The 13,044-nt window shown below is 39.8% G+C and overlaps 1 protein-coding gene across 23 annotated transcripts in view; it reads right to left on the bottom strand.

Moving 5' to 3' along the window:
* Positions 1-13,044, bottom strand: part of Celf2 (CUGBP Elav-like family member 2) — a 640,994-nt gene that overhangs the window by 35,353 nt on the left and 592,597 nt on the right. For all 23 annotated transcript variants that reach the window (XM_028892143.2, XM_028892098.2, XM_028891961.2 and 20 more), the window contains one exon: positions 10,035-10,169. In XM_028892143.2, the coding sequence (XP_028747976.1) occupies positions 10,035-10,169 (135 nt within the window). The remainder of the gene's footprint in view (positions 1-10,034; positions 10,170-13,044) is intronic.

Here is a 13,044-nt window from a genome sequence, read left to right as displayed (position 1 = left end):
AACAACAACAACAACAAAAAAAAAATAAAACAAAACATTGTATGAATCCACATATCAAATGAAAACTCCTTTTATCTTTTTCCTAAAAAGTGTGTTTGCCTAATATGAGTGAGGTTCTTGGTTTAATTACCACTACCTTCCAGGAAAAATGGAGTCTACTGACTTTAGGTTGTCTTGGCAGAACTTTACGGCTGGGCTACAGCTCAGTGGTAGAGCACTTGCCGCATGTGTAAGGCCATTAGTTCCAAAAGTTTCTTGGGTGTTTAAAAAAAAATAGACATTAGATAATAGAATTCTAGGGAGGTATGACTAGAATCATGTTTTGTATTCCCCATCTATTGTAGAACACAATTAGGCAATTAATACCAAAGACTTTTCATCAGTGCTAGTAATGATGCATAGCTGTATTTCACAGCAATCTAGATACTCTTGCAGAATAAAAATCTCATTAAATGGTTATGATGGACAGAAAACACACCCTAAGTTCACGCAAATATCACAAGAAGATTGAGTGTGGATTTGCTGTATAATATAAGAGATTGTGAAGACTGAGGATCAAAAGTCCATCACAACACTTATCTAGGGACAGTAAAAGCAAAAAGCAAACATAAAGAATTAAGAGTCAATGTCTGTAAATATTAAAAAAAAACAACACATCCAAAACAACAATGCACTGAGTTATCACAGGGACTGTTTCTCCTCAGAATGACAGGTTACCAGAAGCAGAGTATGGGGCACAGGGGGAGTATGTTTACATAAGTCAGAGTATGGGCTCTGTGGTGAGCCATGAATATCCCTTGGCTGTTCAGCTTTAGTAACTTTGGTTCAGAACTATTAAGAAGCTCTGGTCTGCTCTATGCTCTAGTTAGGAGCATCATCACACAGACCGCTGGCTGCTCAGTCCCTGTGCCCAAGTCATTCTGCTAGGTGCCAGACCCTCTGGCATGTGAAGACACTAATGCAGTAGAGAATGAGCTGTGGATTTGACTATTTCAGACTCCTCACAATCATTTTCGTTAAAGATTATTATTTTAAATGTGTGAGTGTTTTGTTTGCATGTATGTCTGTGTACAGTGTGTGTGCCTAGTGTCTGTGGAAGCCAGAAGTGGCTGTGGGATCCCCTGGAACCAGAGTTTCAGAGGGTTGTGAGTTGTCATATGGGTGCTAGGAACTAAACTTGGAAGAGCAGCCAGTCTTCTTAACCACTGAGCTATCTCTCTCCAGGCCCCACTCACCGTTTTCTTGATGAAAAGTGTAATTTAAAGGCAGTTGCATGCATGCATGCATACATTCATAGAACACACACACACACACACACACACACACACACACACACACACACACACACACCCTTCTGTTTGAGAAATACTTGCATGCTTTACCCTCACTCTTAGTTCTTGATTCCTACTGAAGAGATGACCTTTCAGTGAAAGAGCAGGGTATTTCTATTTTTCAAGAGCTCAGATTTGAAAGTGTTAGACAAAACACACACACTGGTTATCACGCAATGCTTTGACTGGGAAGCCAGCAAGCAGCAGTGGGGCAGACCCTTTCCCACAGCAAAGCCCTGTGTAGAGCTCTAGTTTCGTTCCCTGTCAAGTCTCTGAAGAAGGACAAAAACCACCCAGAGCTCTTGGTTACACTGAATATACAGAAAAACACACAGCTTAAAGAAGATAAGGAAAACCAAGGAAGGTTCTTTCCTTACATCTATCCAATTCAAACTTCAATATTAGGTATTAAAATATTATGTAAAGTTTTTTTAAGAGAGTAGAAATTATAGTTTATACTTACAGGCTGCTTAAGTTATTTTACTATGGGGAATCTTAAAAAATAATGGTTCTCAAAAAGCTAATTGTAGTGTATGCACTATATGGGAAAAGACTTTTTGTCAGCTTATCTACTAACATGTTAAGTACTTACAGGAATTCCAGGTCCGAGGCTAGTGGTTTAGAGCACTTGTTGCTCTTGCAGAGAAACAGGTTTGATTCCTAGCACTACATAGTGGCCCCAAACCACCCATAACTCCAGTTGCAGGGGATCTGATCCCATTTTCCTACATCCAAAGGCAGCAGGCACACATATGGTACACGTGTGCATACAAAACATACATCTAGCCGGGCGACGGTGGCACTTTAATCCCAGCACTTGGGAGGCAGAGTTTTCGAGGCCAGCCTGGTCTACAGAGCGAGATCCAGGACAGGCACCAAAGCCACAGAGAAATCCTGTCTTGAAAAACCAAACCAAACCAAACCAAACAAAACAAACCCATTCATACACATAAAATAAATGGAAAAAGGAATTCCAAGTTCACAATAGATGGTCAACAAATACTTGCTGAGTGAATGAACACTCTATCAGGAGATTATAATTACCATGGTGTCATTTTACTTATAAAACCTCTTATGTAATGTTTGATTCCATTGAGTTATAATGTCAGGACCAAGAACAGATGTGGGAACTTTCAGAAAAGCAGCTCAAAAATGTTGAAACTTACAGGAAATGAGCCAGTAAAACTTAAGAGGAAATGAGTCATGAATGTCAATCTCTTTTTGTAGTAAAAAGGGCATGGGGGCAGTTGACTGATTCAACCCCACAAATAAATAGCTCATTTTACTAACTGGTTTGACTTTGTTTAACTAGAACACATACAAGAATGGCTAATAGAGGGGAGAATTGCCTGCTTTGAGATTTATTTCCTTTCTGTGATAATACGCAATGAAAAGCAATAAGCACGAGGGGATAGAGGGGAAGGTATGAAACTGAGGTATTCTTTATGAGTAAGATGAACTAATTATGAACTCACTATGAACTAACAAAATGCCTTGTGTTTTATAAGTACATTATAAGTAAAAAGTTGTCTAAGCTAAATAGATCTCATTTTATCTACCCAGTGTAGCATTCCATTGCTATATGGAATGAGCAATACACATGTAATTAAAAGGTGCTTCCTAAGGATTATTTGTGTCATTTTTCAAAAGTCTATGTTAGAGTAGATGGTTCTGAAAATAAAGTGCTTTTAGTCGATAAACAGTGGTCACATATTCTGTACTATGAAACAAGAACATTCTGAAAGCCACACTTTGTAATAAAAAACAAACTACCTTGTATAACTTTGTTCTAAGATGTTAGCACTGATTAATTCTCAGCATCCCATCAGAGGTGAATATCCACCTGTCAGGTAGAGCAATGTTTGGATTCCTTAGGAACCAAATACTATGTTCATCTTGTCAACATCTCTGTGAATGGGCCTGGCATCTGCTCAGTGATGCACGCACGCACTGTACTAGACTAGAATAAATGGCTTACACAGTAAATGTAGAGTTTTCATTTGGCTATTCCATTTGCATGAAAAATCAAAACATTAGAAAAAACACTTTGAAAGTTAGTGTGATGTCTCAAATGCAAGGAGAAATTATGAGCAGAGAAACTGTTTCTACTTTGAAAGTGTAGGAGCAATGCTTCTTAACCTGTGTGAGTCACAACCCCTTGGGGTCGCGTATCAGATATTTATAATTCATGACAATAGCAAAATTACAATTATGTAATTGAATGAAATACTTTTATGGCTGGAGGTCACCACAAGATGAGGAAATGTATTAAAGAGTCTCAGCATTAGGAAGGTTGAGGACCAGTGAAGAGAGTGTCTTACAAAGACAGTACGGCGAGTGTTACAGTGGAGGGGTGAGGCATGTACTTTGGCAGCAGAGAAGAAAGTGGTGTGATACAGGATGCTTATTTCATGTTGACACCTCTCTCCCTTCTTTGCCCTCAAGGAGCTACTTCCTGGAAGCTCCTGATGAAGGAACTCCTATTGACTTAGTTAAGCAATTGTGTTAGAGTGATACCCATTCTGCATGGAAGGCTTACGTGATGAGGAAATAATTTACATTGATTATTATAATGTAATTGAAAATATAAGTACTGGGATATTTGAGACAATTTTTAGTAATTACCACAAAACACTTTACTGCAGTTTATTTTACACAAGTAATAATATGTAATTTTTTTATAGCCACTTTTAAGCTGGTATGGTGGCGCACACCTTTAATTCCAGCACTCAGTAGGCAGAGGCAGGCAGATCTCTGTGAGTTCAAGGCCAGCCTGGACTACAGAGTGAGTTCCAGGCCATCTAGGGTAATGGGAGATCCTGTCTCAACAAACCAAACCAAGGGCCAACTCTGTACCTCCATGCAATCTCAGGAACAAGGACCGCTGTAAGCAGAAGATGGCTTAGAGCTTTATAGAAAGAATGAGCGGAAGAAGAGATTCCAGGACTCTAGAAGACAAAGTGCAAGAAGAAAGGTGGAATGGCCAGGCCTGAGTTTGCTGAAGAATGACATAACTTGGCTTGAATGTTGGCTGCCCAGGGGCAGTGCCTTTCTGACAGGAAAGGAAAGAGCAGCCAGGCAGGACCTGGCCATACTCAGGAGCCTGTTTTCCTCCAGCCTGGACCATACTTCTGAAGTTCTAAGCAGGTTATTTTGTTTGGCTGACAGTGTGAAAAATGGTCAGAGGGTGGGAGTTGCACGAGGGTTCTTATAGCAGTACAGAGAACGTAAAAACATGGGCCTCCATCAGGCTAGTGTGGGCTGTTAGGAAAGGTACCTGTAGGGTGAACCCACCAGGAAGAAGACTGATGAGGTATGCTGATGCTGTGGTTGGATGTGAGACTCAGCCACTATATCCCATTAGGTTGAACAGAGTGGGAAGGTAGCAGAAGGTCAACAGGAGATGTTGAGTCTTGGAATTCCTGAAGCTCATGCATCATTGTAGTAGCTTCAGAGAGATAGCATCGCTCAGTGTTTTTCTGTGTCTCTCTGGGCCTTCACATACACCCACATGTCATTGCTTGGGGTTAATGCAGGGCCTAACATATCTTAATACACTGGACTTGCACACACTGAAAGGCTCATACTGTGGTTCAGTAATCTGTGGATCACTTCTTTCCACAGAGTGCAGACTCTGGTGATGAAGATACATACACATTAAAGATGACAAGGACTCCCACAAACTGAAATGCTGCAGGATCACCTCTAGGGATAATTTTTGTATCATATTATGTATGTATCTGCCTGAGTGACACAGATATGGAACAGGGACAGCAACCACTCATCAGTCATTGCTATCTGAGGAGGGCAGAATGGGTCGGAATCACATGAAAACGCCTCTGCTTCCTCTAACCTCAAGTGCTCCAGCAGGTCGAATCAGTGTTTCCCTGGAACTCTGAGACTGTTGTAGTCTTCAAGGATACTGAAGATAGAGGGAAATACTGCCAAAAATTTAAAGGGAAAACTCTTGGAAGAGCCAGCAGTGGGAACTGAGTAATGCTTCCTGGCATTTAAAAATGTCTTACGCTATTGAAAGAAATTATCCATTATCTTGAAGTGTGTACTTGACTGAGTCTGCTCTTACAGAAACATTTGGAGAATTTTAAAACATCTTTTTCTTAAAAAAAAAAAAAAGAAAAGAAAATGGGAGACCAGTGAAATGAATGCAGTATCGCAGCATTAGGTTTTAGACAGACAATGCCAAAGAAAAGTTCACATATGGAGAAAGGAATGCTGTTTTCCAAGCTCTCAACATCACCAGACAAAAACAACCAATCTATAAACAGTGTAGGGAACAAATATTACTCCCTTTAATATCTAGCTACCTGCTGGACATACAATTTGCCTCTTTCTATAAAAACAGACACAATTCTAAAAAACAGGTTTAAAACTGGATAATAAGAAATGACCCAAGAATTAATTAACTAAATAGAAGACTGAAGTAAATAAAGGAAAAATTATCAAAATAAAAGAAACATGATTAAATTAGGCTCCAAAAGACCCATGAGGAACTCATAAAAGGAGTAATATGCACTTACCTGGTTTTTATTCTTTCATGATTTAATTTCTAATTTTATTCACTACTATCTGATAATTGCATGAAACAGTTATTCTAACCACGGGCAATTTAAACTATTTTAATTTTTATTTCAAGACCATGAGACAAAGGAACCTATTTATTGCTTAAGGGAATTTTTTAAAACAAAAATTAAAGCTTAATCTTTCATGTTTTAAAGCCAAGACTATTTAAAATCATTTATAATAATGCTGTAGGGAGACTTTTTCTTGGTATGCAAAATTAAAAAGATAAATTTACAATTATGAAAAAAATTAATAGTTTGGGGATTAAATTGTCCCTTTCCTTTGTAGATGAATTTGTCTGGAAATGAAGAGACATTTAAACACAGGGTAAATTCAAGCCCCATGTAAAAGTGAGAGGACGAGGCTTCATGCATTTTACAGTACGACCGTTCATGGTACAGAGAGTGAGCCCGTTCTACTATTATTGTTAAAATGTGTAATAGCACTAGCCTTGGGAATAGACTGTAACACTTTATTTTATAAGTGATAATCCTGATGAAGAATAGAGTCAGGAATGCTACTAGCCACATTTTCTATATCTCTGAAAGAGTCCCTGATGGAAATTAGACAAGTACACTGACTTTTAGTTAAACAACAACAATTTTTTTTAGTTATGTAGAAAAAAAATCAAAATATAAGATTTAAATAGTTCCCATTGCCACACTTAAAGGTTCTAATGAAATACTTTTAGTTATGTTGCAAAGCAGGGAAAAGCACTTTCAGTGACCCTCAGGCAGCAGCATCTACTAAAGGGCAGCACACTGCTGCTTCAGGAAGACAGGGAAGGACACTTTGCTAATGGGACATTTTGACCACAGCAGAAAGAAGGCAAATACATCTTCAGATACATTGTCTCTTTGGCTGAAAGGAAAAGGAATGTTTTCATATAAGTTAAAATTCCCTTCTAGCAAACAGGCCATCTTCCTAGGCTGAGCACCCTCCATTTTAAGAAGGTTAAAAACACATTCATAGCCAGGTATAGCAGCACACAATTTTAATTCAGTACTTGAGAGGCAGAGGTAGGCTGATCTCTGTGAGTTCCAGGCCAGCCAGGCATATACAGTGAGAGCCTGTCTCAAAAACCCCAAAACACAATACAATAAAATAGAATATAAAAAATTCATGATATCCAAAATATTGGATGGAATGGCATTATCTGAAATGTCTCCTATAGGCTAATATGTTGAGAGCTTGTCCCCTAACTAGTGGCATAACTTTGTAAAGCAGTAACTTCTGGAGTTGGGAACTACCTAGTGGAAGTACATTACTGTTGGCATATTGGTGGAAGTTGTATCTTGCCCTGGCCACTTCCTGTATTTTGTCTTTACTTCCTGTTGGCATTAGGCAAAAAGCCTCCTCAGCTACACGTTCTCACGAATAGTGAAGTTCTTGTGATGGGCCCAGAATCAGTGGCAAATGACTGTGGCCTGAATCCTCTGAAACCATACGCAAACCAAATCTTTCTTCTCTTGGCAATCTTATGTCAGTCATTCTGTCACAGTGCTGGCAGAGCTGACTAACACAAATGGCAATGATCCACTGACATGGACCTGTTCTGCTCTGTTTTTGAGACTGAGTCTCACTATTTTCTCTAGCTATCCTGGAACTCACTATGTAGATTGGCCTGGTCTCACAGAGGTGGAACTCAGAGGTCCTCTGCTTCTGCCTCTCTAAGTGCTGGGATTAAAGGCATGAGCCACCACACCCAGCGAAGCCTTCCTGTTTCTTTCCCCTCCCTCTCCCTCATTCCTGAGAGTACCAGGACTGCTTGTTGGTTTACTTTCACTCCAAGTTCCTTCTGGCCGCTGTCCTTTTCTGAAAACTACACGGCTTCCTTCACTCCACCCAGGCTTTGGTGGAAACACCACCTTTTCATCAAGGACTCACTTCCTTCAGATCCTTCACTGTATACCTTACTCTGTTTTTATCAATATCAACAGCCTTATCTCATCAAATGAACATTTATGTATTTAAGTTTTCTCTGAGTTCTCCTGAAAGACTTACAGACTCCTAGGTATTATGTATTTCTGATTCACTTGCCATATTCCTACCACAAAGGCAGTACCTAACATTGTGAAATAACTTATTTATTGAAGCATATTTTCACATTTAATGTATTTCAAGAAAATCAATGCTGTTTTCATATGGGAGAAACTAATAATGTTAAAGGTTTTTGTGATGACTGATACTGTCAGCTCACAAGGTCTAGAACCACCTAGGAGACAAACCTTCAGATGCATCTGTGAGGCTATTCCAGAGATGTTTAACTAGAGAGAAGAGACCTGCACTGAATGTGGGCTGCACCTTCCTCTGATCTGGAGGGCGCACTAAATGAAGAGGTGAAAGTGAGCTGAGTACCAGCATTCATCCTCTGCTTCAGACTGTCGATGCAATGTGACCAGCAGCCTCAAGCTCCTGCGGCTATGGCTTCCCAACCATGATGGACTTGTATCCTTGAACTGTGAGCAAAAATACCCCCCCAATTGTTTTTGTCTAAGTAAGAAAAGTAGTTAATATAGGGTCATTAAAGGATTTATTCAGATAAATCTGTGGATCAATTAAAGCTATAAGTTAATTTCTTGGAAAATTAAACTGTCAAAAGTTGATTTTTCACCAGGCGGTGGTGGCGCACGCCTATGATCCTAGCACTTGGAAGGCAGAGCCAGGCGGATCTCTGTGAGGTCCAGGCCAGCCTGTTCTGTAGAGCGAGATCCAGGACAGGCACCAAAACTACACAGAGAAACTCTGTCTTGAAAAACCAAAACAACAACAACAACCCCTCCCCCCCCCAAAAAAAACCCCAACCAAACAAAAAAAGTTGATTTTTCAGGAATACTTTTCATTGCATAAAATGAAGCCCACATACAGTAATGATGCATTTTTAAAATGCTTGAAAGAATTAAGTCACTATACTTATGGGCTGTTGTTAGAAGATGTTAGCATATTAGGGTTAAATCTAGGCAATTTGCATAAATGTTGCTTGGGTTTCTTCTTTTTTTTTTTTTTTGGTTTTTTGAGACAGGGTTTCTCTGTGTAGCTTTGCGCCTTTCCTTGGGCTCATTTGGTAGCCCAGGCTGGCCTTGAACTCACAGAGATCCGCCTGCCTCTGCCTCCCGAGTGCTAGGATTAAAGGCGTGCGCCACCACCGCCCGGCTGGGTTTCTTCTCTTAAAACTAAACTGGTATAATGTTTATATACACAATATTTTATAAAGATCCAAGGGCTATTTCTCCCTTCAGTTTTACATTTTCGGGGGCATGACTGAAGTTGGAATTCTTAAGAAAGCTGGTCAGTAAAACGCTGCAGCTTTCATTTCCTATTTTTCTACCAGAAAACCTTGCAGAATTACAGTAAAGTTCTCTAACTATTTAGCTAATTATCTGGGCACAGGTGATATAGAATGTCATGGAATTTTCAAAGTTATAAGCAAGACTGTCCAAGCCAACTCCCTCATAGGTTACAGAGGAGAGAAGATTATATATTGAGGCCAAGAAAATTCAGAAAAGGAAACTGATGAAACATAGTTTTTTTTCTTTTTAAAAAATAAAGAAAACAAAGTATCTAAGCAACTACATTAGGTATTTCTTGTACAAAAAAGAAAAATGGTACTAGCCCTTGAATAAGGCAACACAATTTCTAGAGAAAAAGGACAATTACATAGTCCAGAGTGTGACCATAAATGAATGACACAAGGTCCTTTACTACATCACGAATTTTAAACTCAAAGGTACAGGATAGAGTTGGTGTGAAATTCAACAGAAAGATCAGAGTTTGAGAATCAGCAGAATTCTTCAGTGGCCCTTTCCCCCTTAAGAGAACAGGACTGTGAGACTGAAGGCCATAGCAGTAATACCCAAGTATCAGGTGAACAAATGGAAACTTCTGTGAAAATAAAGTGAGCATGTAAATTCATTGAAAACCTTGCTCATTTTCCTTGGAAAATAAAACCCATACATTCAATTTCTTCTTAAGAAAGTCCAAACTATAACAAATCTGAGTCCCTGTGTTCTCCTGGCTCTATCCTGGGCACATCCAGCCTCAGCCCTTGCCTCTGGGTGCATGAAGACTTGCATGGACACTAGTCTTGTCTCATGTGCAGGAAGAGTAAGACCTTCCACTTACCGGGACTTGTGAGGGCTCCCAGGGCACTGCTTGTGGTAGAGAGAGGGTTTGCATTGGTGCTGGTGGCTGAGGTTTGGGCGGCGGCAGCAGCAGCAGCCAGTGTTGCCAGATTCTGTAATTGTAAAGCATTCATGCCTGGAGAGAAAAGAGAGGGTGATGTTAGCCACAGACCCAGATTTTCCTGTTTCTAAATTGAAATTGACTACACACACACACACACACACACACACACACACACACACACACACAAAACAAAAACAAAAACAAAAAACAATTCCTGCACTTGATCCTGTGATATTATGCTCATTAGAGTTACCTCAGGGACATATGTGATTACACCACTTGAATAGGAACTGGGATCTGTTTCTCAGAAGACACCTCCTTTGAGTTTTAATGATGTCATCTTCCATTTCTAGAGATGGAGTGCTGAGAAGGGGGACCTGCATTATATCTAGTACTTCTGAGCAGACTCAGCTCAGTGGGGTACTGTCTATTCTAACTTAGGACTGTCTTCTCTCCAAGTTGTAGAGGTGACTATGGAAGTTAAAAGAGTATTCTGTATTGGCTGGGCAGGCTAATGGGGACTGGCAACTTTTACCTATGCCTTAGCTGTTGTGAAAGTGGTGAGAGCTGGGCATGGGTGGCTGCAGGACAAGCACGGGGTAAACTCTGCATTCCCTAATTTGACAGGTACACAGATATTACAGAGGAATTCAAGTTCACTGCCATGAAATTGAACTGACACAGGCTCTAATCTTTGCTTTGTCATTTTTCCAGGTATGTAGATGTAGGCAAATTGCTCAGCCTCTTCTTTTCTTGGTGGCCAAGCTAATTGTACCTGAATGTAGAGAATTGTGCAAATAAATATGATGAATGCAAATTATTCTAGCATGATCTAAGTACTCAATGAATGATAGTGATGAATATCTCGAGATTTATCTTATCATGCCTCCACAGTAGGAACTCATGATAGGATGGACAAAAATTAAGTGTAGCCTGATAACCTAAGGTCTCCATCCTCAGGACCTTACATGGAGGAGAGAACCAACTCTGGCAAGCTGTCCTCTGATCTACACATATATGTGGGAGTAGACAGACAGGCAGACAGACACACATGCTAAATCTACATCCTACATATTTTTTTAACTAGAATGAATTTCTGATTAGTAAAAGTTAAGAAACAAAATGCAAATGAAAATGTGCAAGAGTGTAAGATGGGCTGAGATTAAGTTCCAGCCTGTTGCCTTTGCTGTTTATACTTTTAACATTTTTCCCTTCACTGCTATTTCCCAATCAACAGGTTCTCTAAATACCTGAGGTATTTTATAGTAAGTAAAAGTAACAATGTTTCTCTTCTTCTATAGAAGAGTTCTACATAGAAAGAGATTGGAGTCAAGTAATCAGCTTAATTTTACCTTCTCAAATCCAGATACTCAACAACTATCTCCTCAGCAAATTTGATTTGTTTAAAAAGAGTGGCCTGATAATGGTCCATGTGTGCTGGGGGAAGGAAGATAAGTTTTTCTAGCAACATTCCTAAGCAGACTTGCAGGCAGCAGTGCATGGCTGGCTGAGTGCATGAATAAGGCCTGGCTGCTGAGCCCTAGAAACAGCACTGCTTCTGTGCTCTCTGGCTTGGGCTCCTGATTTGAAAAGAAGCTCCTGAGGGTTCTGCTGTAAAATGAGTTCTCAGTATGCCCCAAATCACATCTTGCCTTCCTTCCCTCAGGAACCATTGGACTTACTGGGTTGTGGTAAAATCCAAACAGTCACCCACTTCTTTGGCAGCGATGCATAGAGGCAGGATATGTAATTTGTGAAATCTAGTGATCAAATGTGTCTGGGAGTAAAGCTCTCTCTTTGTCTCTCTGATAATGGCCAAACAGTGGCATATTTATTAGAAGCACTGTGGGTATTAAGAAACACTAGGCTAATTTTTCAGTTTCACTTTAACCAAGTGGAAGTGGAAAAAGTATGGGAGCTGCCTGGCTTTAGTGATGACCCACTCAGACCAAATAAAGGTTACATGAAAGCTACATGAACACACTTCATACTCAAGTGTGATAAGAGGATCTGGACTGAGTGATCTTGCAAAGAGTGAGCCTACTGCACAGATTCATCTGTCCCCTTTTATTACTAATGGTCCCTTTAATGTTCTAATGATGTGAACCAGATGACCATTCTGCATCATCAACAGACAGCTGGGTATATAAGAAGGGGATTTAGCACTGAAATTAAAACCTCTACCATATATTTGGCACCAGTCAATAACAGATAATTATTATAGACTCAGGCCAGAGGGTCCTTTTTCAGTACATCTAGGATTCTCCCTAAGAGGGAAGCACAGTGTTAGAACCAGTCAGAAGGCTCTGTATCAATTGGCCTGACTGAGTACATTCAATGGGTTAGTGACATCAAGTCCTTGTCTAAAGCCTTGAGCATAGTCTTCTGAGCCCATGGTCACCGCATTCTGCCATACCTCACTGCCTCACTCTGACAACTCAGTTTGCATCTAACACATCCATTTTCTGTTAACTCTTTGTGTTATCTACAAACTTCTTTACTTGTCCTGTATCCTGTCTAGAAACTATATGCAATTCCTTCCTTTATAACAAAATACTAAGGTTTTTGAGAACAAAGATTCTCATGTTCAAGTCTACACACACACACACACACACACACACACACACACACACACACACACAATGTATGATAGGTCATAGACTCACATAAATTGAATGATCTGAATAACAGCACACAATTTTAATAAACTGCTATAAAGAATATTGTCTAGAGGCTGGAGACATGGTTTAGCGGTTAAGAGCATTGGCTGCTCTTCCAGAGGACCTGGGTTCAATTCCCAGGACCCACATGGTAGCTTACAACTGTCTGTAAATCTAGTCCCAAGGGATCCAATGCCCTTACACAGATGCACCAATGCAAATAAACAAATCACTAAAAAAAAAAAAAAAAAAAAAGAATACTGTCTATACAGCCAATCATGGTTTTA

This window comes from Peromyscus leucopus, chromosome 5 (assembly GCF_004664715.2).
Source record: "Peromyscus leucopus breed LL Stock chromosome 5, UCI_PerLeu_2.1, whole genome shotgun sequence".
NCBI classification, from domain to species: Eukaryota; Metazoa; Chordata; class Mammalia; order Rodentia; family Cricetidae; genus Peromyscus; species Peromyscus leucopus.
The sequence above is the reverse complement of the archived record's forward strand: the minus strand, read 5'-3'. Positions and strand labels throughout refer to the sequence as shown.